Source organism: Pipistrellus kuhlii, unplaced genomic scaffold (assembly GCF_014108245.1).
Source record: "Pipistrellus kuhlii isolate mPipKuh1 unplaced genomic scaffold, mPipKuh1.p scaffold_m20_p_9, whole genome shotgun sequence".
Lineage (NCBI taxonomy): Eukaryota > Metazoa > Chordata > Mammalia > Chiroptera > Vespertilionidae > Pipistrellus > Pipistrellus kuhlii.
The window spans coordinates 11,681,075-11,708,174 of NW_023425595.1; the positions used below are offsets into that span (position 1 = coordinate 11,681,075).

The following is a 27,100-nucleotide window of genomic DNA, read 5'->3' on the forward strand; positions in this document are numbered from 1 at the left end:
AACCCACGTTATCAATCTGGACAGTGGGTCCTTGCCCTGTGTGCGCTAGGCCCGGTTCCTAGCTTCGGTTCCATGTCACCTGATGCCCAGCGCTGTGTGAAAGTGGATGAATCCAAAGCCATTGACGACGAAGTGAGATGCATTAAAACGGAGCAGTCCCTGGTGAGGCCAACTGGAGGCAGAAAAGGAAGAGGCTTAAGGGGACAAGACGTGGAGGGGTGAGTAGGAAGTACAGTACGCTCAAATATGTCTTTATTGAGGATTTGAGGTAGTTGACTGAACTATTGGGGAGGGGAGAGGTGGCTAAGTATTTCCAAGTCAGGTAATATTTTCCCTAGTTTGAGGCTTCTGCTCTTAAGATAGAAAAAGAAAGGAGAACAGGAGACATTTTTTGGTTGCAGTTGCCATATTTTGAAGAGGAAACAAAAAACAAACAAACAAAAAAGGAAACAGAAGGCAGAACAATATTTGTTTATGGCATTTGTTAGTGTGGAGTCAGAATGGGATTAAGCAGTGGAGTACCAGTCCAGTTTTAGGTGATTCTATGGAGTTCTATAACAAAAATGTAAATATTCTACCCCCTCATGAGTATACTATTATCAGGATTATTTTTTGATGTTTTAAAAATCCAATACCGTTACAGTTAAATTACCTATTAGTAGAATTTCTAAAGGGAATGTTAAATGGCCATCCTACCTAGAGCTTAAAAAATGACAAACTTTAGCCCTGGCCAGTTTGGCTCACTGGATGGAGCATTGGCCTGGGGACTGGAGGGTCCCGGGTTTAGTTCCAGTTGTGGGCATGTATCTTGGTGTGGGCACATCCCCAGTGGGGGGTGTGCAGGAGGCAAGTGATCAATGACTCTCATGGATGTTTCTAGCTCTCTTTCCCTCTCCCTTCCTTTAGAGGATCAATTAAAAAAAAATATATATATATTTCTTTAATATATATTTTATTGATTTTTTACAGAGAGAAAGGAAGAGAGATAGAGAGTTAGAAATGTCAATGAGAGAGAAACATCAACCAGCTGCTTCTTGCACACCCCCTATTGGGGATGTGCCCGCAACCAACGTACATGCCCTTGACCGGAATCGAACCTGGGACCTTTCAGTCCGCAGACCGATGCTCTACCGCTGAGCCAAATCGGTTTCGGCGAATAAAAATATATTTTAAAAAATGACAGACTTTGGATGGTAATGTGTAGCCACTAGAGTAGGGGTGTCGAACTCAATCAGAGAAGGGGCCAAAATCTAAAATCCAGCCTAAATCGCGGGCCGAATGGTTTACTGAACAGTCATAAACTGTCATTGTGATGGAAACGCAGCGGAGTGCAGTGATGACAGCGCGGTGTGGGCCACATTGCAAGGCCTGGTGGGACAGATTTGGCCCGCGGGCCTTGTGTTTGACACATGTACACTAGAGGGTAGAAAGGGGTAAAAATATTTTGTTTTCCTCTGTACAGGTACCCAGTGGTTTTTTTGTTTTGTTTTTTTTTTTTAATTGATTTTTTTTCATTTCTTCTTGGCATTTATAGTTTTAGTCTATTTTATTTTTGAAAAATATTTTTATTGAATTTAGAGAGGAAGGGATAGAAACATTAATGATGAGAGAGAATCATCAGTCAAGCTGCCTTCTGCATGCCCCCCTACTGGGGATCAAGTCTGCAACCTAGGCATGTGCCCCAACTGGGAATTGAACCAGGACCTCCTTCACTGAGCTACACTGGCTGGGCTAGTTTTAGTCTTTTTTATTTTATTTTTAAAATATATTTTATTGATATTTTACAGAGAGGAAAAGAGAGGGATAGAGAGTCAGAAACATGCCCTTGACCAGAATCGAACCCGGGACCTTTCAGTCCACAGGCTAATGCTGTATCCACTGAGCCAAACTGGTTTTGGCAGTTTTAGTATATTTTAGAAATAGAGTCATCACAGCACAGCACTCTGAACCATATATGAAGAATTAAAAAATATATTTAAAAATATTTTATTGATTTTAGAGAGGAAGAGAGAGAGAGATAGAAACACCAATGATGAGCCGAAGTCGGTTTGGCTCAGTGGTCTGCGGACTGAAGGGTCCCAGGTTCGATTCCGGTCAAGGGCAAGTACCTTAGTTTTGGGCACATCCCCAGTAGGGGGTGTGCAGGAGGCAGCTGGTCAATGTTTCTCTCTCATGGATGTTTCTAGCTCTCTATCCCTCTCCCTTCCTTTCTGTAAAAAAAAAAATCAATAAAATATATATTTAAAAAGAAAAGAAAGAAACACCAATGATGGAGAGAATCATTGGCTTCCTCCTGCATTCTCCCCACTGTGTATTGAGCCCGCAACCCAGGCATGTGCCTTTGGCCGGAATCGAACCAGCCAGGGCAAAAAAAAAAAAAAAAAAAAAAAAAAAAAAAAAAAAAAAAAAAAAAAAAAAAGTATATTTTTATTGATTTCAGAGAGAAAGGGAGAGATGAATAGAAACATTAATGATGAGAGAGAATCACTGATCAGCTGCCTCCTGCACATTTCTACTGGGGATAGAGCCCGCAACCAGGAATTTGCCCTTGAACTGAATCGAATCAGGATCTTTCAGTCTGCAGGCCGACATTCTGTCCATTGAGCCAAAAGAACTAGGGCTGCACCATATAAGAATTTTAATATTTATTTTTAAAATATAATTTTATTTCCCATTTCTTCTCTAATCTTTCACCATTTAATGTTATCTTGTGTTTCTTTATGTGTTAAGTAAGTGGTGACAGTTATGGGTGGGAAAGTTAAACTGGGAGTGTTATAAAACTGACCACTGAATGTAATATTCCATGCATACAGGAAAAAAAAAAAAAAGAAAAGAAAGAAAGGAGAGGGGAAAACACAAACAAAAAAACAACAACCACACTCTCTAAACAGATTCTCAAGCCATTGACTTCTCTCCGTTTTTACTGCTACCACTGTAGTGAGCTGTTTATCATCATTATTTGACCTTCAAACTAATTTCCATCCTTTTACTTTTGTTCCCTTTTCAATCCATTTGTCACATAGCCTGAACTTTTAAAAAAACGTGAGTTAGAACTTACCATTCTGCTGTTTAAAACTCTCACAGGCTTTCCCCTAGAATAAAATTAAAACTACTTTCTCTAACCTATAGGAACCTCTCTAACCTATAGGAACCTTCATGTTCTGATTCCTATCTACCCCTCCCTCTTCATTTGCAACAACTCTGCTGGATCCAGTGTGTTTCAACTCCACACTTCAGAGCTTTGGCATTAGTAGTTATCATTGTTCATATCTTCTCATGGTTGGCTGCTTCTTAACCATTCAGATTTCAACTTAAATGTCATCTCTCCAGAGAGTTTGTCCCTGGCACACAATCTAATCCATACCACAAGTCCTAGCCAGTTTGGCTCAGTAGCTAGAGCATCAGCCTGTGGACTAAAGGGTCCTGGGCTAACTGTGATCAAGGGCACATACCTGGTTGCAGGCTTCTCCCTGGCCCAGGCCCTGGTTGGGGCTCATGCAGGAGGCAGCCAATTGATGTGCTTCTCTCACATTGATATTTCTGTCTGTCTTTCCCTCTCTCTTCCACTCTCTCTAAAAATCAATGGAAAAATATTCATGGGTGAGGATAAAAAAAAAAAAAAAAGTAAAAAGTAAAATAATAAAACAGACCACAAGTTGACTGGCTTGTTTTGCTCAGTGGCCCACCACCATGGCTTTGGAAGGACGTCCGGAAGGTTTCCTGGAAGGTCTCCTGGTCTAATTAGCATATTATCCTTTTATTAGTGTAGGATAGAGTCCTGGTGTACAGGTGGGGGCTGGCAGGTCTGCCTTGAAGGGGGTCCTGTATCAGGGTGGGGGTCCCCTTAGGGAGCAGGGCTGGCCTGTGCTAGGGGCCTGGCGTGGTTTGCAGGCCAGCCATGCCCCCACTGGGGTGGGGAATCCCCACTGGGGGTGGGGCTGCCCTGGGAGAGGAGCTGGGGCGGTTTGCAGGCTGGCCATGCTCCCTTCAGGGTGGGGGTCCCCACTGAGGGGCATGGCCAGTTTGGATGAGGGCCTGAGGGCTGTTTGGGGGCAGTTTGCAGGCTGGCCAAGCCTCCAGCTTTGTCTGGAAGGACGTCCAGAAGGTCTCCCGGTCTAATTAGTATATTACTCTTTTATTAGTATAGATATTTTACATATATTTTTATTGATTTTAGAGAGGAAGAGAGAGGGAGATAGATAAAAACATGAATGATAAGAGAGAATCATTGATTGGCTGCCTCCTGCAAGTCCCTCTCTGGGGACAGAGCCTATAATCTGGGCATGTGCCCTCACTGGGAATCGAGCTGTGACCTTCTGGCTCGTATGTCCATGCTCAGTCACTGAGCCACACTGGCTGGGCTATATTTTGAATATAATCTACAAATACATTAATGTTAAATGGCTTGTCCAGGATTACATAAGTAGTAAGCCAAGAGACTTTATTCACTCATTCATCTGTTGATATAAGGCTAAGCTTTTGGGATATACCAGTACTAGAAAGACACTGTTCATGCCTTCATGGAATTTATCTTTTCTTGGTGAAAGATTGGAAAATACACACACACACACACACACACACACACACACACACACAAAAAAAAAAAGGAAGACAAAATACTTGCAAGTTGTTTGTTAGTGGTGGTATGAGGAAACAAGACCAATCAATTTCTAGAAAATCATACAATATTTAAAATATGGTTTTGGCCGAAACCAGTTTGGCTCAATGGATGGAGCGTCGGCTTGGGGACTGAAGGGTCCCGGGTTTGATTCCAGTCAAGGGCATGTACCTTGGTTGCGGGCATATCACCAGTAGGGGGTGTGCAGGAGGCAGCTGATCGATGACTCTCTCATCGATGTTTCTAACTCTCTATCTCTTTCCCTTCCTCTCTGTACAAAATCAATAAAATATATTAAAAAAAAATAAAATAAAATACGGTTTTGATCTAGGAACCCATGAAATCAACAAACATTTCTGGGCTGATTGTTTTCCTTTGGCAATTACCTTTGGTTTTGAACTTGCTGTGGAGGAGCAGGAATAGATGGAAAGAAGAGTTAGAAGATGTGATAAGGTAAAAGGAGATGATTCTTAGATAATGAGAGCTAAACTCTGTTCATTCTAGTTTGTTTAAAGCCCAGATGCCTGTTTGGTCTTCTAGCACTTCTCAGGCATTCTTTTGGACACTTTAGAGGGGACCAAATATGAGGGTCTATGGGACTATATATTAAACATTGGGTGAATTATGGCTAACAACATATTAAGATAACTCAGAAAAAAAAAACAAACCTGTATAATCCTCTTTACTTTCTAGACAAGTGTAATAAGAGAATGTATGAGCTAGAAGCTTGAAATTCACAGTGCTAATTTTCTTTTTTTAAAAAAATATATTTTATTGATTTTTCACAGAGAGGAAGAGAGAGGGATAGAGAGTTAGAAACATCGATGAGAGAGAATCATCGATCTGCCTCTTGCACACCCCCTACTGGGGATGCGCCCGCAACCAAGGTACATGCCCTTGACTGGAATCGAACCCAGGACCTTTCAGTCCCCAGGCCGACGCTCTATCCACTTGAGCCAAACCGGTCCCGGCACAATGCTAATTTTCTTGATGTGAGACTTACTTTTCCTTACACATACTGTTACCTTCTGTAACTGTATTGCTTGTTTATTGGATTCCATTTATTCTGTTCCTCAAACCCTCATTATTTTAATTTGGGGACAAATGGGAAGACAGTGATTTTTCTCAATCCATTGGATTCAGCTTCCTTCTAGTTGAAAGTATAGACATTAATAACTGTTTAAGTCGAGGCATTTATTTTTTTCTAATTAGCTCTAATGCAGTTAAACCAAAACAGTGAATCTGTAAATTTACCTGAGATATCCTCTATCATCCCATTCAACATAAAATAGTCCTATTTTTAGGATTTCTCTCTCCCTCGCTCCCAGTCTTCCTTTGGGAAAATTCTTTGGGGTTGAAAGCAACAAATCAAATAGCAGCAGGCAAATGAAATCAGCTTTTTCCTCACCCGGAAAGGAAGGGAGAGAGAGCAAGTGCCCCACCCTCAAAGAGAACCGACTCTTAGGAATGCCCTTCTATGAAGCCTTTGGCCCCCCAGAACCCTGCGGTGACTCTTCAGAGACTATACGGTTTTCACTTTAAATATAAATATATATATAAAACTTCCCTGTCTCTCTCCTCCTCTCCCTTTTTTTTTTTTTTTAATTTCCTATAATGAAGTTTCCTATTGGATAAAATCTGCTCCCTGATTTATGCCTGGCTCCTATTGGAAGTTCTCAGGGACTGACATCACTTAGGAAAGCGAGGGGGTAGGGCTGCCAGATCAGTTTGTCACCACCCAGGCTCCCTAGCCTTTGGCTGGGTGCAACTTCCATTTTAGGTGTTGGATCTGAGGGAAAAAAAAAGAGGGAGGAAAGATCCTGAAAGGAGGAAGCGGTGGCGAAAAAATCAACTACCTTGCTGGATTTGTCTTTCTCAACACATTGACGAAGCCTTGGGTTTCTTTCTTAAAGGACTGGTTTACAGAAGACATTTGAGGTGTGTGCCTTTTAAAAAAATGTGTATTCAGACGGGTAAAGGAAGATAACCCAAATCGAATTTTTGCCTTACGGCAACCAGAGGGAATTTAAAAACGTGAGAGTCTGGTGTGCCTGATGGGTGTCTTCTAAGCAATTACTAATTTTTCTTCTTACTTTGGGGAATTTTATTACATGTTTAAAGGTAAAATATTCAAGATTTAGAAACAAACTTCTAGGTCTCTCTAATAGAGGTGAATAGATTCAGAGGAGTGAGAGCAACTCTATAAGTTTACATTTTGGTGTGTTCTTAGATTTTATATATTTTTCTGGATTAAGCTTACAAACTTGTGTTTTCAGAGCTCAAACCAAAGGTTGGTGGTCTGTTTTTTTTTTTGGCATTTTGCGTGTGGGTTGGGAAAGGAATTTGTCTGGGTCGGAAGCTGGTTGTACATATGCTACTTCATGTGTTTCAAAACTTTTCTTTCCCTTTTATCATTAGATTTGTGGAAGTGGAAAGTTGCTGGGAGCTTTGCAGTTTAAACGGTGGTGTTTTTCTCCCACAGAGTTTGAACGGCCCAGATCTGTTTCAGCCCAGCTATTCCTGGGTGGATCCCTCTTTTACTTTCCAGGTGTGGTGGGTGGGAGCCTCATTCTCCTGCTAGACGTTGCCTCCCTGCTTTGCCTTATAAAAGAAAACAGATGGGTCCATGTTAACTGAATTGTAATCCCCTTTTCTTCTAAAACTATCTTTGATGGCAAAGACTTGTTGAAGTGTTGTATTTTCAGTCTGTAAATACGATAGTATTTGGTTTATGTGCTAAAAGGGATTAGGAAATCTTAATCATGCTTTTTAGTTCACCTGAGTAAAGTGGCAACACACCTGAAAATATTTTCAACTTTATGCTCTTAAAGGGCCATGAATTAAATAAGGTTAGGCTAAGTCTCTTAGCCGCTAAGAGAAAACATACTTTACATACAAAACTTTAGTGTTTAGAATGGATTTGAGAAAGCACAAGGGGAATTCTTATTTTAAACCAAACTGAAAGTTCTTTTTTGGAGGTAAGTTTTTGTTTGCTCTGAAATCAGAAATTTGCAAGAGCTAAAGGCCTATGACTGCTTTCAAATCTTATACATAATTTTAAGATTTGTTTGTTTTTGCAGATATGTTTTTGTAAAAATACTGATTCTAGATAATTATATAGCCAACTCATTAGTAGCTGAAGTGTTCTCTTCCTTTTCCTTTTGAAAATGCGAATCAGTCTGAAAATTATTGCTGGATTAGGTGCTGCCCTAATTGTAACAAGAAGGGCCTTAATATGTAAACTGCTCATTAGCTTTAAACATATATGTCTATAACCTCTGATTTTTGTACCCGAGTCTCCCCCCCCCTCACCCCCTGCCAATTCTTTTTAGACTATAGTACTTCCTCGTATTTCTTTTCTAGAACTGAGAGTATTTTTTGCAGGATGATTTCATCCTTATGAGGTTGTGGCTTCATAGGAAGCAACTTTGTTCCTCCTTTTAATATAACCTGCAAAGGCTACAGTAAGATTTTTCATGTCTGGATCTCATAATTATAGTAAGTGCAGTTAAAAAGAAAGAAAAAAGACAATGTCTACAGTCTGTTGGGCTCTAGTTCTTATTTGATATTTTCCAATTTATCTTTCAAATGTTCTCTCTGTTTTGACTTCAGCCTAGGGAGGTTTCTTGGTGGATCTTTGAAGGGTTGGTCATATTGCTTGCTGCCAGAGTGTCGGTTTCCTACTCAACCTTTAGGGGGAGGGATGAGGGAATCTGAAGGAGTACAAAGGCAGTTTGAAAATAGGTTCTGGATGACTGAATGGTGGTGATTTGGGTCCAGCTTTAAATACTGGGCTTTGTGTAACTGCAGTGAGCATCCTAGTTAACTGTCGTCCAGGACTATTGCCACGAACTGAGGCATTGTTTTAACTGGTATGTACTATAGAGCCTTTTGGATGATAAAATGGAAGATTGTCTTTTACCTCACCTCTACTAGTTCTTTTAGGAAATATTATAAGGGGTACAAATGAGTAAATCTTTAAATTTTTGTTTTGCTCATCATTTTGGTTTTGGGATAAAAAAAATGACAAATAAGTATGAGTTATGCAGATTTTTCTCTTGTTTGACTCCCATGTACTGTTGGTTTCTTTGTTATATGACTAAGGTATAATCTGTGTTCCAGGTGAGGGTCTCTTGTGGGTGGATAGAGTTGTAGTGCCTTTCTTAGGGTTCCAATTATGGAGAGTCAGAGGGGCTAGAACATGTTCTTTCAGCTATTATAAGAATTGGGACTATTGGAAATCTTAAAAAAAAATAATAAAAAGCTCACAGTAATTGCAATTTATCCTTAAGTTTATGAGGTAGTTACTCTAGTGATGGGTGCAAATAAATTAAGCATAGATCTATTTAATTGGAATAAAAAATATTAGCTCTATATAATTTATTGCTTTCTATTTTAGTATCTGACGGCCCCCTTATTAAATGGCAGCCCCTCTCCCTCTCTTGTTTTTTTCTCGTGGTGCTAAGCATTTTGCATAAACTACTTACTTACCCACAACAAATGTTTTTGTTTTTTTAAAGAATTTGAGCCTCAGAGAAGCTGAGGTTTGCTGGAAATTTCACTGCTTGTTAGTGGTCAAGACCAGGATTAAACCCTGGCCTGACTACCTACCAAGTCCACAGACTTAACCACTAATGTACTGCCATTCTCCAGAGAGAACAGAAAAAAGAGCCAGAACTAAAATCAGCCTTTGCTAAAGGACAGGGTGTTTATCTTATAGAGGGTCAGTCCTCACTTATATTTCTAACCTCCTCCCTCTTGGAATAACATGTAAAAAAAATCCACTTTCCATAAAGCAATGGAGAGCCGGGTATGCTATCATGGATATTTTTCAATCTTTAGAACTGGGATCTTTCCATATGTATATCATTGCTGTCCATTTTTAAATTTACTGGAAATGCCTCAAAGTTCATTGATTATCAGTGAAATGTCTTCAGAGAATTTTCAGGCATATGGTTTGGAATGATACTGCCAATTTGCAGGGCAGAGGCTTATAGCGGGTAGTTCAAATGTTATCACACGGTTTTAAAATTGTCTATTTACTTTTGTCTTTCCTTCTAGAGTATGAGCTGCTAAAATATAGGTATTATCTTATCACCGAGGTGTTCAGTAAGCCTTGGTTAAATAAGGATCTTGTTGTAATGAGTGAGGGACCTTTGTGGGGAAGGCTGAAACGAAGTTGAGATAGGAAGCAATACCACCTAGATTAATAAAATTGAAATGTAATTTTGAAACTTTTACTCTAGTCTGTAGTTTCAATTTCAACCTTTGATTAATCTCCCACATTCCATTTTAAAGTAGTTTCTGGGTATATTGAAGATTTAAAATTTAAAATTTTCTTTAATTCTGTTTCTTTCCTGAGAAAGCAGTCCAAAGAATAGTATAAAAAAGTAAGGGTTGCCAAAACCAGTTTGGTTCAGTGGTAGAGTGTCAGTCTGAGGACTGAAAGGTCCCAGGTTCGATTCCGATCAGGGGCATGTACATTGGTTGTGGGCACATCTCTCTCATCGACATTTCTAGCTCTCTATCTCTCCCTTCCTCTCTGTAAAAAATCAATAAAATATATTAAAAAGAAAAAAAAAAGTAAGGGTTGCCCGGCCAGTTTTGCTCTGTGGATAAGGTGTTGGCCTGTGGACTGAAGGGTTCCGGATTCCCTTGTGATCAAGGGCACAGGCCTGGGTTGTGGGCTTGATCCCCAGAAGGGGGCGTGCAGAAGGCAGCTGGTCAATGATTCGCTCTCATCATTGATGTTTCTATCTCTTTCCCTTCTTCTCTGAAATCAATAAAAATATACATTAAAAAAAAAGTAAGGGTCTTCATCAGTTCATTTCATAAGGTAGACAACTGTTAACTTCAACCATTGAAACCTTAATGTAGCCACTTCTAGAGGAGAGGAACTAGTTACCTTAAGCATGTTAGGCCAGCATCAAGGGAGTATTGCTTTCAGCCATGTCAGAAGTGAGTGGTTTTTATACTTGTTGATAAGAACAAAAATTGGGATGATAGTTTGAACATCAGTGTTTCAACGAAACTGTGTTTGGATATCACTGTGTTGTTGGTCACTGCTTCCATCATGAAACTTTAGGAGATTTTTATCACAAAGTGTATTGGGAAATTTATGAGTTTAAGAACCTAAATTTTCATGTATAGTTTAGAATAAAAGTAACAAGAAACTTGCCTAAAGGAATGAATTGTAGGTAATCAGTGGGTGATTTCACGTTCTCTTTTTTCGAAAAAGGGGTTTAATGCCATGAGAAGCTGAAGTAGGATTATTCTGCCCAATGCCTTCAAGGTTTCTAATAGAAAGCATTGAGATAGTCTGGCAGGGAGATTGTAAGGAGGGGAAGACAACTGTTCAGGTTAGAACTAAGCTAGGGGAAATAAGGGCATGGATTTATTTGTATTTAGTTATATTGTATAATGTATTTTTGGAAGTACTTTTTCTCCCTAATTTTACTTAGAATTGTATGTTGTTGATTATTAAATATAAAGCATTGAGAAAATGGCCCACATTTCTATTCCAATTTAGGGTCAGTGTTCCCCATTTTTAGGGCCACTTCTTCAGTGAGTCCTTCAGTGTGGGCAGTTTAGATCAGGCATGTAGTGGGAATATTATAAGGATTCAGAGTTTTCTTTATTTGAAAAAATTTAAACTTATAGGAAAGTTGCAAGAATAGCACAATAACTCCTATATATCCTTCTTTCATTTAGACACCATTGTTTGTTTAATTTTTTAAAAATACATTTTTATTGATTTTTTACAGAGAGGAAGGAAGAGGGATAGAAAGCTAGAAACATCAATGAGAAAGAAACAATGATCAGCTACCTCCTACTGGGAATGTGCCCGCAACCAAGATACATGTCCCTGACTGGAATGGAATCTGGAACCCTTCAGTTGCAGGCCGATGCTCTATCCACTGAGCCAAACAAGTTAGGGCGTAGACACCATTATTGTTAACATTTGCCACAGATGCTTTATTATTCTTTATTTTTTGAGCAATATGCTAACCAAACAGGAACTTTCCAATCTGAGAGTTTCATAAATATGGAGAGGTAAGGCAGCATAGCATAGTAGGTAAGAGCATGGATGCTGGAGCCAGACTGCCAGGGTTCAAATGTTGCTCTGCCCCTTACTAGCCATATAATATTGGGTAAATTGTTTAATTGCTCTATGCTTTGGTCTCTGTAAAATGAGGACAGTATTAACCATAGCATGGGACTGTTTTGACCATTAAATGATTTTAATATATTTCAAATTCATAGTACAGTTCCCAGCTCATGTTAATATCTTGTAAGTGCTTGCTACTAGAATGAATGCTTTGAATGAACTCAAACATAATTTGTCTGTTGGAATAAATGCCCTTTAAGGTCTTAAAACCTGAGACTTTGTGGTAGATATAAATGCTTATATTAGAGAATAAATGAGTTTCCTGGATGGATAAGCTTTTTTTAATGGGAAAATGTATCTTTAGTAATAGACAAGTTTGGGAGTGGTGTGGGTGTGGTTGTCCAAAAGAAGGATGCTGTAGGGATGGATGGATAACTTTTAATGAAGTAAAGTGAGGTGTGAGTGAGAAAGAAAAACAGGTGGCAAAGCTTGAATATTTTGCAGTAATTTCTTCAGAGACTTGGATGCTTTAGTTAAAAAAAAAAAAAAAAAAAAAAAAAAAAAGCAATACAAGTGTCTCTCATCATTTTGTATCTGTGAAAGACAGAATTCCAGCATCCTAGGGTAAACTTGAATTTTGGCAGAGAATGAAATGAAAAAGCTTAGTTTGGGTTTATTACTCTTGACTTTGAAACTAGATTCTTTACCTTGAAGTCTCACTTGTTCAACTAGGATTTTCAAGGATAACATTCCATTATGAGTGATTGTACAGGAAACAGTTACATAGAAATGAAGGCAGGCTTTTACTGTTCCTTTTCTTGAAATAAACCTCCCTCTTTTATATTCAAGAAACATTCTCTATTTCAATCCTTATTTATGGACATTAATAAAACAGAAATGTAGCAATTTTGAGTTCACCAATGCTTCCTGTGAGAATTGTGCTGTTTGAAAAATATTTTTATTGATTTCAGAGAGGAAGGGAGAGGGAAAGTGAGAGAGAGAAACATCAGTGATGAAAGAGAATCATTGATCAGCTGCCTCCTGCACACTCCCTACTGGGGATTAAGCCCAAACTCAGGCATGTGCCCTGACTGGGAATCGAACCATGACCTTCAGGTTCATAGGTTGATGCTCAATCACTGGGCCATGCCAGCCTAGTGAGAAGTGTGCTTGTTAAGAAAGAGGTCTGCTCTTATCTATGGAACTTGAGGCCCTGTGCATGAAATTCATGCATGGGGGGGTGGGGGGTTTGTCCCTCAGTCCGGTTTGCACCCTCTTGCAATCCGGGACCCCTTGCGTAGAGTCCCTAAGGCCTGGCCGGCGATCAGGGCCATCTGTGTGGCACTGCTGCCCTCCTGCCACTGGTCATCTACCTCTATGGGTGACAGGCATGGGGTGCGATCGCTTGGCTGGCCTGGGTCTCTCTCCCTGGGGTGATCACTGGCCAGCCCTGCACACCCATCAGTGATGCTGGCCAGTGGCCTGGGCCTCCCTCTGTGGGGTGATCGATCATGGACGTGATTGATTGCACTGCAGAAGAAGGTCCGCTCCCCCCAACCCAGCTAGGGCTCTATGACCGATTGCTGCACAGAGGGTGGCCAGGGCCTCCCTCTTTGGGGCGATTGATTGTGAACCCCACCATCTATTGCCTCGCAGAGGATGGCCTGGGCCTTCCTCTACAGGTGATTATGGGGCAATTGCAGGGCCCCCTGACCAATCGCAGGCACCCGCCTTGGCTGGCCTGGTGCCAGTGTGTCATAGCGTGGTCATCCGGAAGGTTGTTCTGCTGTTTGGTTAGGTCAGTTTGCATGTTATGCCTTTATTATTATAGAAGATAGTCAAACTGTGGCCTGTGGGAAATATATGTATTAGATGCCAGCATGTTTGGAAACTTCCAGGTTTCTTCCAGCCTACAGTTTTCCTTCCTTTCCTTCATTCATACTAAGTAACCCATAAAATTAGTATTCTGAATAGTATTTAAACTAATTTCGATTGGTATTCCATAGCTTTCTGTCAAACTCCCCACCCAGAACTCCACATTTTTTAACCAACTACTGATTTTCCTAGTTTTCTCCTTTTTGTTTGCTTTCCTGTTCTCTGGTGTCTCCCTTTCCCTGCCCTATCTTATTTTTCCTTTAGGTTGTTGGTCTTTATGGCTGTTGCTTTGCCTCCCTAACACTTAATATGGGAAAAGTTTCTGATTCTTTTAAAAAATATTTTATTGATTTTTTTTTTACAGAAAGGAATAGAGACTTAGAAACATCAATAAGCTGTCTCCTACACACCTCCTATTGGGATGTGCCCGCATCCAAAGTACGTGCTCTTGACCAGAATCGAACCTGGGGCCTTTCAGTCTGAAGGCTGATGCTCTATCCACTGAGCAGAACTGGCCAGGGCTGATTCTTTTTTAAAAAAATATATTTTTATTGATTTCAGAGAGGAAGGGAAAGGGAGAAAGAGAGATGGAAACATCAGTGATAAGAGATATCATTGATTGGCTGCCTCCTGCAAGCCCCCTACTGGGGATCAAGCCCACAACCCAGGCATATGTCCTGGACTGGAATTGAACCTGGGACCTTTCAATTTGTAGGTGGATGCTCTATCCTCTAAGCCAAACTATAATAGCTATGACTGATTCTTATTACAGAATAAATTGTACTCATGTGCTAAAGGTACAAATATTAGGCTACTGCTTCTGGTTTATTTCAATAGATCTAGATTAGGATTAACTGTTGTCATCCAAGAAGATTGATCTCTTTTAGTAATTCAGATTAGTTTTTATCTTTTTGATTTCAGATCTCATCCACATTTGCTGGTTAATTACTCATTTTGGTTCATTAGACTGTAGAGCAAATGAAATTTACTTTTTCCAGAGTAAATGTCAGGTTTGTGTGTGCTTCCCATTTTGTTCTATATTGGAATACAGTAGCACATTGAGAGTTCTTTGTGGAGTGAAAAGATTTTTGTTTTAGGGAGCTTGTATTTTAAGAAACTAAAATATATTCTGATGGTTGTGGACATAGGACATTGTTATAGAAAGTAGGTCAACTTTTCAATACCTTTATCAAAGCACCTACAGTTCATTGCAAGTGAAATAAATCTCATTGAAATAAAGTAGCTGGTGTATATTCAGCACACTTTTAAAATAGAGTAGTCTATTTTAAAGGAGAAGTTGGTGCCAATCTGATTTCTTTCCACTGTTTCTTTGTTGGAATGGGAGTTCTATAACCCCTCTGCTGTTCTGTTCTCCATTGACTACTTTGTTAAATCAGGGCAGAGTTGGCTGTTTGAATGTCTACCTTCCTGAAGGTCAGCCAAATCTGCAGGTGAAGCTACAAGGAGACCCCAATTGATGGGCCTAAGATAACATTGAGGAAAAAAAACGCTATAGCAACAAAAATGAAGCAAAGTTGATTAAAAAAAAAATTAGCTGTTTGTTTTCATTAAAAAAAAGTAAAACATTCTTCATTCAGACGAAATTTGAGGATTTACTAAACAGTATACTTACCAAATAGACCTCACAGAACTGATAATATAGTTGAAAGAGACAAATAAATAAATAAGCAAAAAATACATATTATATTATTGAGAAAAAATAAAGTAGGATATGTAGCATGGTGAATACATGCAAGGAGGGATATGAAGTTTTTTAATAGTGTAATCACTTAAAGGTATGTTTGAGAGGTATCTAAATGAAATTAGGGTGGAGTCATGTAGATAAGAGTAAAATGTACAAAGGCCCTGAGACTAGTTTTTACTAGCCAGCAAGAGAGATGGGAGAATGAGACCTATTCAGGGAGGCACCAAGGAGTGTGTTGAGGGGGAAGGAGAGGAAAATATAGGACCTCATCATGCACTGTACAGTACAAAGAAAGTTGTCTTCTCACTTTAGATCTCATAGACAATAGCTGTTAATCTCTGTGTATTTGTAAGGAGTTTAGGCAACATTTGACTTAACTGCCATCTTTGTTCCATTGCAGAAGTTCACGTGAGTTTAGTCAGCAAATAATTTGCAGAGTAGCAGATTTTGCATAGGTTGATGACCCTTGTGTAATAATAGTAGGGCAATGACTTAGAATAAGCCTGTCTGTATTTGGGAAGTGAGATAAAAATTTTCTTCCCTAGAGAAATATAGTTCTCTCCCTTCTTATCTCCATAGTCAATTTTTTGTGAACAGAAGTAATAACTAAATCCTGTACAGTTACCTTTTGAGTATATTAGTTGAGTTGGTTTTTGTGCTTTTGACCAAACATTATGCCTGCCCTACTTATCTCTTTTCCTTTGCTTATTTGACCAAAACACCCCACAAAACTCTAGGTACCCAAAGTCCTAATCATTAGGATTTAATGACTTTCAGAGACCATTTTATAGGTTACCATATCCATATTTCTGTCTTGCACATTGGGTAAGATGATCATTCCTGATAATTAATTGTATGTCTTTTCCCCCTTTCAATATATATGTTTAAGCAGTAAAGGTTATTAAAGTATACACTGAATTACTTGGCTTGGTAGACTTTGGTAAGATGAGACGGAAGAAGCATCAACTAGTGATGTTCTATGGTAACCCCATATAAATCCTTTTACTTTCCCATGGGTAACCCCATGGAAAAGTAAAAGGATTTTTGATTATCAGAGTACTTGTGTCTTAAATCATCCATTCTTACTTTCCCTCTGTAGATTTCTGGTTTAGCTAGTCTGTCCCTCAGTGAAGGAAGTCTCTTTGTCTCCCTCTCTCATTTATTTAGCTTGACCTTATTTACCCTCTGTTCTTCCCTTTAATTATACCCATCTAGTTGTCATCTGTTACTTAATATCATCCTTGGGAGATGAACTTGCTCATGAAACTTTCCCCTCCTTTCATTTCCTTTTCCTATGGTCAGGTAACTGTATCATCTTGCATAGGAAATATTCTAGGCAATCAGAGATTCCCCCAATTATTTTTACAAATATGTTTTTATTGATTTTGAGAGAGAGAGCAAAAGGGAGAGGGAAAGAGAGATAGAAACATCAACTGCCTGGGTTGAGTCCACAACTCAGGCAAGTGCCTTGACCCCCTGATTGGGAATAGAACTTCTTGGTTCATGTGTCAACACTCAAACACTGATCCACATTGGCTGGGCTCCCCCAAATTTTGAAGTTGCTTTAAAGTAACTGCTTGATATATATTATGTCTACATTTGTAGATGTTTTTAGTTGTCTTGAAAGTATCTTATTCAATGCCATTTTTCTTTTCTAAATCTTTAGTGACACATACTACCTTGTGGGAAATATTTCTCTTTATGGTTTTTTCTAAAAATATTTTGCCACTCAGTCTTACTCAAACTAGAAATTAAAATGACTTGCTTGAATAAGTATCAGGGATAACACTTGAATCTAGAGCTTTTGGTTATTTCTGTTATTAGAGGCCTGGTGCGTGAATTTGTGCATGGGTGGGGTCCGGCCAGCCAGCCCCTATGGGGGCCCATTGGGCCGGGCTGGCTGTTGGAAGGGGCTGTGGGTGTTGGCCTGCTGGTCAGCCCCCGATCAGGGTCCTGGGGGCCAATTGGGGGTGGGTTTGGGTGGGGGTAAGGGCTGCGGGCAGTTGGTGGCCAGCCTCGCCCCTGATCAGGGTTTAGGGGGCTGATTAGAGACTGGCTGGCTGGGTAGGGGGGAGCAGCAACCAGGACAGTCTGGTTGGCTGCCACAGCATGCATCATAGCCACTGGTTGTTCCGGTCGTTCTGCTATTCTTGTTGCTGGGCTTTTATATATATACAATAGATATAGGAATTGTCAAAGAGCTAAGAGTTATCTAGGATTCTAAATGCTTGATTTAGGACTTTTGGATGTCTTTTGGGATGGAATATTAGAATATTAAACCAATCCAATTTTCAAAAAGTGGTACAGTTCTTTGTTCCTTCGAGGAAAGTTAAACAAGACATTTTAAAAATAATCTTTTTGTCCAATCTGCAATATAAATAGGGATAATCTCCAGGGTAACAACTCAGAATTCCAATGGGAGACAGTTCTTTCTAGGTTCTGAGTCTAGAATATGGGATTTAGAACTGTGTTATTCCATCTATTCTTATATTTATTTATTTATTTATTTATTTTTATTTTTTAGAACATATTGAGTTTTTACAGAGAAGAAGAGAGAGGGATAGACAGTTAGAAACATCGATGTTAAACATCTATCAGCTGCCTCCTGCATATCCCCTACTGGGAATGTACTCGCAAGCAAGGTACATGCCCTTGACCAGAATTGAACCTGGGACCTTTCAGTCTGCAGGCTGACGCTCTATCCACTGAGCCAAACTGGTTTTGGCTATTCTTATACTTAAATCCATGCTTTCAGGTTTGAGGACCACAAAACCTAAACATTTGAGTTAAGCAACATATCTATGTGATTTCTCAGATGAATGGTCATTTAATTATTATGAGAAGTAGAGAAGAATAGCTCATGGTAGTGGACATGGTGAGCAGGTCACTAACCTCAAATTTTCTACCATACTATCCTATACTATTTTGGACATCAGATGTCACCACCTGATTTGCGGGTTATGCCAGCACTCTTGGACTTGCATGTTAGGGGAAGGGAAACTTTTAGATAATTTCCCCTCTCCATTTTGAAATTGTAGAACAAGTCAGGAGAGGATGTTAACATTGAAACTCAACTGGACAATTTGTTTAAAACTCGACAGGAAGGGCCAATGTTACTTCCTGTCTGTAAAGGAAGTTCTGGCTTCCTTCCCTTCCTCCTTGGCTAACTCTGGTCAACTTAGAATGTAGGTGGGGAGGGGCTGATCAAGTTAATACTTTTAACTGGCTACCCATGCCTTGAGAAATTGGGTTACCATTATTGTTCAAGTGTGGAAACATGATGTTCTCTCCATTCTTTCCTTATTTGAAACACGGAAAAGAGTGCTGTGTGGGCTCCTATCTCCTTGTCCTTATGTGGGAGCCTTGTACTAGAGTTGGCTGTTGCAGTCCAGGAAGCCTTCCAATCTCCTAGGTATTATTTTACATTCAACTTTATATTGCCCCCGTGTTTTCTGACATTTGAAAATACATCAAGGAGTTGTAGAGAAAAAAACTGAAATCCATTTGACACTGAGGGATAGGTAGGGATAGGTTGTGGAAAGGAGAACATAATTAGGCAGAGGGAGGGGATGACAAAGGTTTCTTATTTTTATATTGAGCCAAGAAAGCATTCCTTCTTAGTGGGGCCAGTTGGCACTCTTTCTGCTATTTTGGTCCAGGCTTCTCCTTCCTACTGGCCTGTCAATTGTATTAAGTGTTTGATGTGAGTTTGAACTGTGGTCTCTGGAGTTGGGGTAGGGGGGAGGGAGAATGGTGGAAACAGCTGGTGCCTTCATCAAGCTATCTCAATTATGCTTCTTTTCAGAGTGGGGATGGTGGGGGATGGTGGGTGGCAGAGGGACTGGATGTGTTTTAGCAGAGCCCCAGTATTTTTCACACAGTGGAATCGGATTCTCTTAATTCTGTGCAGGATGCTGGCTAGCTGGAATGTAGCTAAACCTTCCCCAATCACATTCTTTTCTCCGCCTCCTCTCCGTCCTCTGTGCTTTCAGCGTTAGGACTGATTTGGTGCGAAAGGGGAATGTAGAAAGTTAGCAAAATAGATTCATGCTTTTCTAGCCATTGAGTATTCCATTGACTTTTTTCTTACCCATTCATTATTCCTTTGGTGGGTTTTCCAAATATGTCTGTAGAGATACAATTAGAACAGGAACCTCTGGTGAAGTCCTGCTGAATTATTATCAGTTGAATTGTAATAGTGTCTTTTCTCCCTCACACCCTGGGTGACTGTATTTCGGAGTCAGCACTCCTTTTCTGTCTCAGCTCCATTCGAGGCAGAGAACCTGTCAAGCATCCTTTTGGAGCAGCAGCATTGATCTAGGTGTGTCCTCATTCTGTGTCTCTGGGGTGTGCCTTTTACTTCTCTCTCTCCTTTTAAGTATCTCAGAAAGCTCTCCTACTAGACTCTATTATTTTTGTTTGCTTTTGTGTATCCACCTCCCACGATAGTACATAACTGACTGATTTATTTGGCTTGGGCTGTGAATGAGGGAGAATCTGATAAGAATACTAACAATTGTAACTAATTTTTCAGTTGTTCTTGAGAGAAAAAGGGAGTTAGTTTGATTCAGTGGTAGGTAAGAGATCTTAAACTATTGTTTTTTGTGTGCTTCATTGATAAAATTTGCAGTGGGTAGGCCCTACTTTTGAAATTCTGTTCTAAAACAGTGTTGCAAAATATTCTCTTTTCTCTCTAGCACTCGAATGGCTATTGTGTATATTCCTGCCCTACCTCTTTATGCCTAATGATATCAGATTTAGACATGTACTAATTTCTTTTAGGTTGTGCTGTTTTATTTATTTATTTAAATCGTCACCCAAGGATATTTTTCCACTGATTTTTAGAGAGAGTGAAAGGGAGGGAGAAGAGGGAGAGAGAAACATCCATGTGAGAAAGATACATTGATTGGTTGTCTCCAGCTCAAGCCCTGACCTGGGCTAGGGATAGAACCTGCAATTGAGTTACAAGATATGTGCCCTTTATTGGGAATCAAACCTGTGACCCATTGGCCCGCGGGGGGGTGGGGAGGGGGGGCGCTCTAACCACTGAGCACAACTGGTTAGCACTAAGTTGTGCTGTTTTAGACTTAGCTCCTTTTGCATCATGTACTATCTAAATCAGAGTTTAACCCAGAGTACTTCTAATAGATCCAAGAATGGTAAGGAAATTAGGAGAAAGAAAGGGAGGAGAAAATATGGTGGTATATTATGCTTGGAATAACCTTCTGGTTGGAGAACTCTGCTGAGCCTTGTACTATCCTTTCTGCAGGAAATTGAGCCCTTTGGGCAGAGGGCTTTGCTTTGGATTTCAAGAAACTCTGGCTAACAGAGCTTGACTTTATCTGCATCTTTGCTTCTGGGGTTAAGGGCTAAGGTCCATTGGGCTTGTACAAGATAAAGGAAAAATGTATCATTTCTCCCAGTCTTGGAAGCAGCTGAGAACCCTTATTAGGAAGGGAGGCTTTCTTTTCTGACAAGGTTCCAAATCTCAGCCCCTGACCCAGAGGCGGGGAGTGGTGAGCAAAAAAGCTGAGGTTTTTGTCTTGACCTCTTTGTTGCCAGGGCTACTGTGCAATTCTTAGGGGTCCTCCTCTCATTCCCTAGTGGAGTAGGGAACTTTGCTCCTAGTACCTGCTGGTGCCTATATCCTGCCTCTTTGCAGGGTGTAGTCCGCTGCCTTTGTTTGTTCTCTGTGGGGCCTCTTAGGACTCAGCTTTATGCTTGTGGGGGAAAAGTGTTTGAAAGACTTTGAGGACAGTGGAAATGGGTGATGGAGAAGGTGACAGAGGATGTGTCCTAGAGTAGTTCTCCAGGTGGGAATATTCCATTGACTGAATCCAGGTTGGAGATCAGATTGACATGATGAAGCTTTCTTTGGGATATATTACATGTAGCTGAGCTGAGTTATAATAGCAGCAGTAGTTTTAAAATCCCCAGTGCAGTGTCTCCAAAGTGAAGAAACTTGCCAAGTAGGAATCTTAAAAATCCCCTTACCCACTCCAACCCTAGATCCACACACACCATCTTTCTGCTGATTTTTAAAGGCCTGAGCTTTGTCCTATGCAGCGCTGGCTTGGGGCAGGGAGGAGGGTTGTTTTCCCTGAACATGATAAGGAACTGAGCAGGGCAAAGTGGGAGCTCTGGCTGGTGATTGGTAGACAGGATGCCCTGGAATGCGGTTGGCCTGCAGCCCAGAATCCAGCACTTTTGTATTTGTTTGTTTCTGGGAGACTGTGGTCTGGTGCTACTGTGACAGGAAGTGAGAAAGCTGGGAGTGGGGAAACGGAGAGGGGCGATGTCTTTGTGGTTCTCCTGTGAAATCTCTTTGTCCTTGGAGAGGAGCTCTGCTGCAAGCCTCTATTGAGAAGAGAGCTGCCTTTGTGTGTGTAATGGGTCTTAGAGCATCTAGCTACTCTGAGGGACTAGGGATGTCAATTCTGACTGTGGCCCTTTGCATCTTAGCTCTTGAGTTATAGAAATGTGCTCCATCTCTTGCATTGGGGATCTCACTGTGTTTTTTTGTGTGCTGCTATTATTTATAGATCTCTAAGATTTAATTAAGAAAGAAATTCTAGAAGGAGATAGATGTCTATTTATGTAATTTTTAGACTACATATTGCAGATATTTTGGTGGGTCTGAAAGTCATTGCTGGGGCCCTACACTTTAAATCTCGTCCTTTCAATTGGCACCCTACTACATCCAGAACTGGAGAAACCTACCCGTTCTATGATTTCAGTATTGAGAGGTATTGGCAAGTCTGTTTGCACATAACTAGGGAATGATTGGTAGACCCCCCCTCCTCCCCCCATCTAGACCAGTGGTTGCCAACCTTTCGGACCACCAGTTGGCGACTGCTGCTCCAGAGGTTTCCTTAAACCAGCTGTCGCCAACCTTTTGGACCTCACAGACCACCGGTTCACAACCTCTGATCTAGACTGAAATAGCACCCATAGCACTTCTCTGTTTCCCGCCTCCTTTTTTTTTTTTTTTTTTTTTTTGCCTTGTTTTGTCTTTTCCCTGCCCTCCATTCCCGCTGTGAAATGGGCATCTCTTCTCATTGTGGATTGGGTGGCTGATCCTTAAACTTCTTGCCAAGCTGGCTAGCCTCAGAGCACATACACAAACCAGTCTTTTATTGCTGGGAAGGACAGCTGCCCTAGAGGCAGATTGCTAACATACCGCTAGAACAATCCCTCTCCTCTGTTCTGTTGCTGGCTAGCACAGTCTTCCCTGTTTCTAGTTCCTTCTGTTTTCCACCCCAACACTGATCTCTGCGTTTGGTTTAGTAAGACGTCACATTAAATATGAGAGTAGGGATATTTGTGATTAGGCTTTCTTTCTTGATGTGGGGGCTATTAGAAAAGATGGCATATAGCCAGATGTCTAGAACAGGCTTTCCAGTGGAAAGTTAAGTGACTTTGTACAAATTTTGTACTTGTACAAAGTAGTACTACTTTTCTCCTCGCACCATCCCTCCCGAGTTCTTGTTCCTTATACCATAGGAAATCTGAGGTAGATTGCAAGGTCTTCCACAGAATTGAGAAAGGTCTTGCTCTTTAAAGTGAAGGTAAGACCAGAAGTCTAGCTGCTTCCTCCCCATCCTCTCTCACCTCGGTCAATTCAACTCTGTTGGAGTTAGAATAACTTTTAAACACAAGAAGCATAGAAACTTCAAGCTCCTTTCACTCTGTCCAAGAGAAGAAACATGGACTTGGAGTAGAACAGATGCTTTTCCAGCACTTTCTGATACATGGCTTTGGGCAGGATTCTGAATGCTTCTGACATATAGTTTAAAAAGGGACCAGTGCCCTGGATGGATTGGCTCAGTAGTTAGAGCATCAGTCCGAGGACCAAAAGGTCTTGGGTTCGATTCCTGGTCAAGTACTTGGTTGGTTGTAGGATTGATTCCTAGTTGGGTTTGGGGCACGTGCCAAAGGCAGCCAACGATATGTTCCCCCCCACCCCCTTCTCTTTCTCAAAATCAATGGAAAAATATTCTTGGGTGGGGATTTTAAAAACACACACCAAAAACCGACAAAAAAGAAAAGAAAAAAAAACAAGAAAAAAAAACTAGCTTTAATCTTAGGTCTTTTTGCTTACTGATTTATGTTTCTCACATTGATGTTTCTCTCTCTCTGACCTGACCCTCCAACTTTTTCTCCCTTCCTCTCTAAAAAATAGAAAATAAATAAAAAAGGGGCCAATATTACCTCAGAAGTTGTTGAAAAGATTATGTGCTAACTTATAGGGGGAGATTAATAATTAACAACTCACAACTATTCTTCCTCTGTAAGGTCAGATTTTTTTTTTAAAGCTAGGGAGAAACATTTTCTTAAGCTCTCTGTCCTCTAGATCAGTGTTTTTCAACCTTTTTGGGCAAAGGCACACTTGTTTCATGAAAAAAATCACGAGGCACACCACCATTAGAAAATGTTAAAAAATTTAACTCTGTGCCTATATTGACTATATATAAAGTAATTCTCTTTAATAGGAATCAAATAAACACAAAGTATTTTATAATTACTTTATTATGAAATATTAAGTAAACAAAATAGTGAAAAATTATAAAATTCTTGTCTTGTCTGCACCTACGGCACACCAGGCAACTAGTGTGCCGCGGAACAGCGGTTGAAAAACGCTGCTCTAGATGAAATAGTACCTTCACACTTCCTCTGATTTCCTTATAGACTCACACCTCCTTTCTCTTTGTTGCTTGCCTCAGAGGGAACCGAATACTAAACCTAATGGAAGAGGTTTCTTGTTGCTCTCTTCAAAGGGCTCTGAGGAAGCAGGACTATGTAAATGCTCAGTTACATGCTCAACTTTCCCAAGTGATCTTCAAATGATGGGCAAAGAGACAGTGGGACTGGGAATGCCATAAATAGAAAATAAAAAGGGGAAAGAGCTTCCTCTTTCAAAAAGGAATGTAGAGCTCAGTTGGGTGGGTGATTCCTAGTAAACCCTAAGGTTAAGTTTTTTTTCCATGAAAATTTTTTTTCTCCCCTAGGGTAGGGTACGAGGTGTCCTAGATAATTTAAAAAATTTTCTTTTATGACACAAGAGTTAAATAAATACCTTTCCATTTTGATTAGACTTTTTCACAGTGCCCATTGTGTACCTGACCTCCCTCCCTTTTTCTCCCTCTTGTAGGAGGAGAAAGGCAATTGGCCTCTCCCCTTCCTCCAGTCTGACACCTCCCTCGGTTTTTGCCCCTCCCTTTTATCTTTGTTTTCTTATCGGCCTCTCCCTAAAGCTCTACTTTCTCCTTATAAGGCTAAGTGAGGCCCCTTTGGCAAAATTGCAACAGGGATTCAGGTAAGTAACTTAGTGTGCCTCAGGTCCTCAGGATTGAGAGAAAATTCTGTGTTATCTGTCCCAGTGGAGGGCTTTGGAGAGGCTTGTAGATGATGGGGGAGGAGAAGGAGGAGGCCTGGCCTGAGAGATCAGAAGGACTTGTTAGACCAGTCCTGTGTGTGTGTCATACATGCTAGAGAGAAGCAGGTTTAGTTTCTTTCCATACCCTTTCAGTCCAGGGCCCCCTCTCTAGCTGAGAGCCACACCCTTCCTTTGCTTCAAAGCTAGTCATCATTAGCCATTTTAGTATGTTATGGTGGGGGGTAGGGGGGACAGGATTTCCAGAATACTTGAGAGGGGAAGAGAGCAAGAAAAATGTTCCATTTGGTTTCCAAATTTGCGGTTAAGATGATAGAGCTGATTTTTAAAAAATTTTAAGTCTCAGTAAAACTTTAAATCCTGACAGGTAATTTTGGGCCAGTTCAACTTCTTTTTAACAAGGAGTATTTAAAATTTTTGTATATTTATTTTTCTTCTTTTCTTTGATACCCCAAGTAGATAGAATGTATCATTCTTTGACAGATTTCCTTAAGTCACCAAAGAGATTCATGGTAGACACAGTGAATCTTTATCAGAGTGAAACTACTTCAGTCAACCTATTGGATGCTCTTAAGGGGAGGAGAGCCTAGCATAAAAAATCCACAGGGAAGTTCAGAAATTGTTAGCACCTAAACAAGGCCATTTCCAGAATATCAGTTTAGTAACTATGAGAAATGCTCAGTTGAAATGAGATTGTGAAGTAAGCGGAGTTCTCTTTAGCCTTAATGCAAATCATGCCAAGTTTTTAGGGTTAGTGCAGGAGTGAGAGTGAAATACTAGAATTGTCTGACTGAGCTTCTGGAACATTAAATGGTGGTGATGGTGGTGATGGTGAGGTTACTTAGACTTTGGACTGTGGTACAAGCACTCCTTGTGAGAAGAAACTATGGGAAAACTATTGACAAAATATATTATTTTAAAAGTAAAATGGCAATTTTCTCTTGTGGTTGAACAAGAATAATTGCTTTGAATTTTGGGACAAATGCCAATTAAGGGAAATTAATACTTGTTAGGTATCTAGAAGACCTACCTACCTTTCTTGGCTTGAATGTATATAATGTAGTTCTGTAGTATTATAGTTACTATATATAAGTATATATTTATATATATTTAAAATGTTTTTATTGATTTCAGAGGAAGGGGAAGGGAGAGAGAGATAGAAACATCAATGATGAGAGAAAATCATCAATCAGTTGCCTCTTGCCTCCTGCAACCTGGGCATATTCTCTTGACTGGAATCGAACCTGGGACTCTTCAGTCCTCAGGCTGACACTCTTTCCACTCAGCCAAGCCAGCGAGGGTCAGGTGCTGTATTTTATTGGTCAGTATTCTTCAGTAGGAGGGGGCTCAGTATGCTTTAAAAAAGCAATTTAAAATATCTAGGATGACAGGAGAGGAGTTTTGCTTATAATTGCTTTTACAGGGAGAGCATAACTTTATGACATTGGTTTTCATTTCATAATGAGTAAATAGGAAGAAAGGACGAAAGCTGATTTGGGGGCTGGCAATAGATAAAATTTCTTAAGGGCTCAAAGACTATTTTGTGGAGTATAGAATTTTCTCCTCTTTTCTTCAGAGGTTTGCTTGTCTAAGTCTGATCATATCTTTGGATATACTTACCTGAATTGCATGGAGGTACAGAGAGGTTCCTTAGAACCCAGTTATGTTCTTGATTCATTTACTTTTACCTACTAGTACACAAAATACTTTTGGGCTGAGGCATTACCATTAAGTAATGTAAAGGGAAGATAGAAACTAGCTCTTGAAATAACTTAAAACCTCATATTTGTATAGCATACATTATCTCACCTTATCCTACAGCAACTCTGAGTTAAACTGGGCTAGAGTATTGGGATCTTACTGAGAACATGGCAGTGACCTGCTGCCATTGTTGGCTAGTGGCTGAGCTAGGACTGGGACCAGACTTCTGAACCCTATTCTGGTCCTTCACAGCCTCTGCTTCTACTTACTTTCAGGCAGAAAATTTCTCCATGCTTAGGAAATCTGAAATCTTTCTACTTAACTGTGCTGTCCTCATCTCCAAATTTTAGTCAAGTGGTCAGCTTTTAAAGCCTTGAAGCTAGGAAAAGATACTGCTTCCTGACTTACAGCCCTGAGTAGTTTTCCTACTAATTTTTCCTAACTCCCTTTATTGAAGTAAAGTTGTGAGGGCAAAAAGTGGCTATTTATGACAGGGTGACAGACTATTTATCTGTGTAGTGGGGAGTCTTGTCACTGTGTGCCCTATAGTAGTGGTAGTTTGAGCTTCTATTAGCAAAGAAAATTACAGGGTAGAGGCTGCCAGAGTGGTAACTGCAGTTCAGGCCCTGTTGAAACCCAGAACTGGAAGAATCTCTCCTGAACTCTTGGTGTGGAAGGTTCATAGGTCATTGTAATAGC

The 27,100-nt window shown here is 40.2% G+C and overlaps 1 protein-coding gene across 13 annotated transcripts in view; it reads left to right on the plus strand.

Moving 5' to 3' along the window:
* Window positions 1–57: 57 nt before the first annotated feature.
* Window positions 58–27,100, plus strand: part of CTNND1 (catenin delta 1) — a 52,181-nt gene continuing 25,138 nt past the window's right edge. For 5 of the 13 annotated variants that reach the window (XM_045577842.1, XM_036426604.2, XM_036426606.2 and 2 more), the window contains exon 1: window positions 58–218. In XM_045577842.1, coding sequence (XP_045433798.1) covers window positions 73–218 — 146 coding nt within the window. In that variant the 5' untranslated portion in view covers window positions 58–72. Of the gene's footprint in view, window positions 219–6,337; window positions 6,557–6,655; window positions 6,677–27,100 lie in introns of those variants that run through there. The other 8 variants (XM_036426609.2, XM_036426613.2, XM_036426612.2 and 5 more) reach the window with 4 other exon arrangements.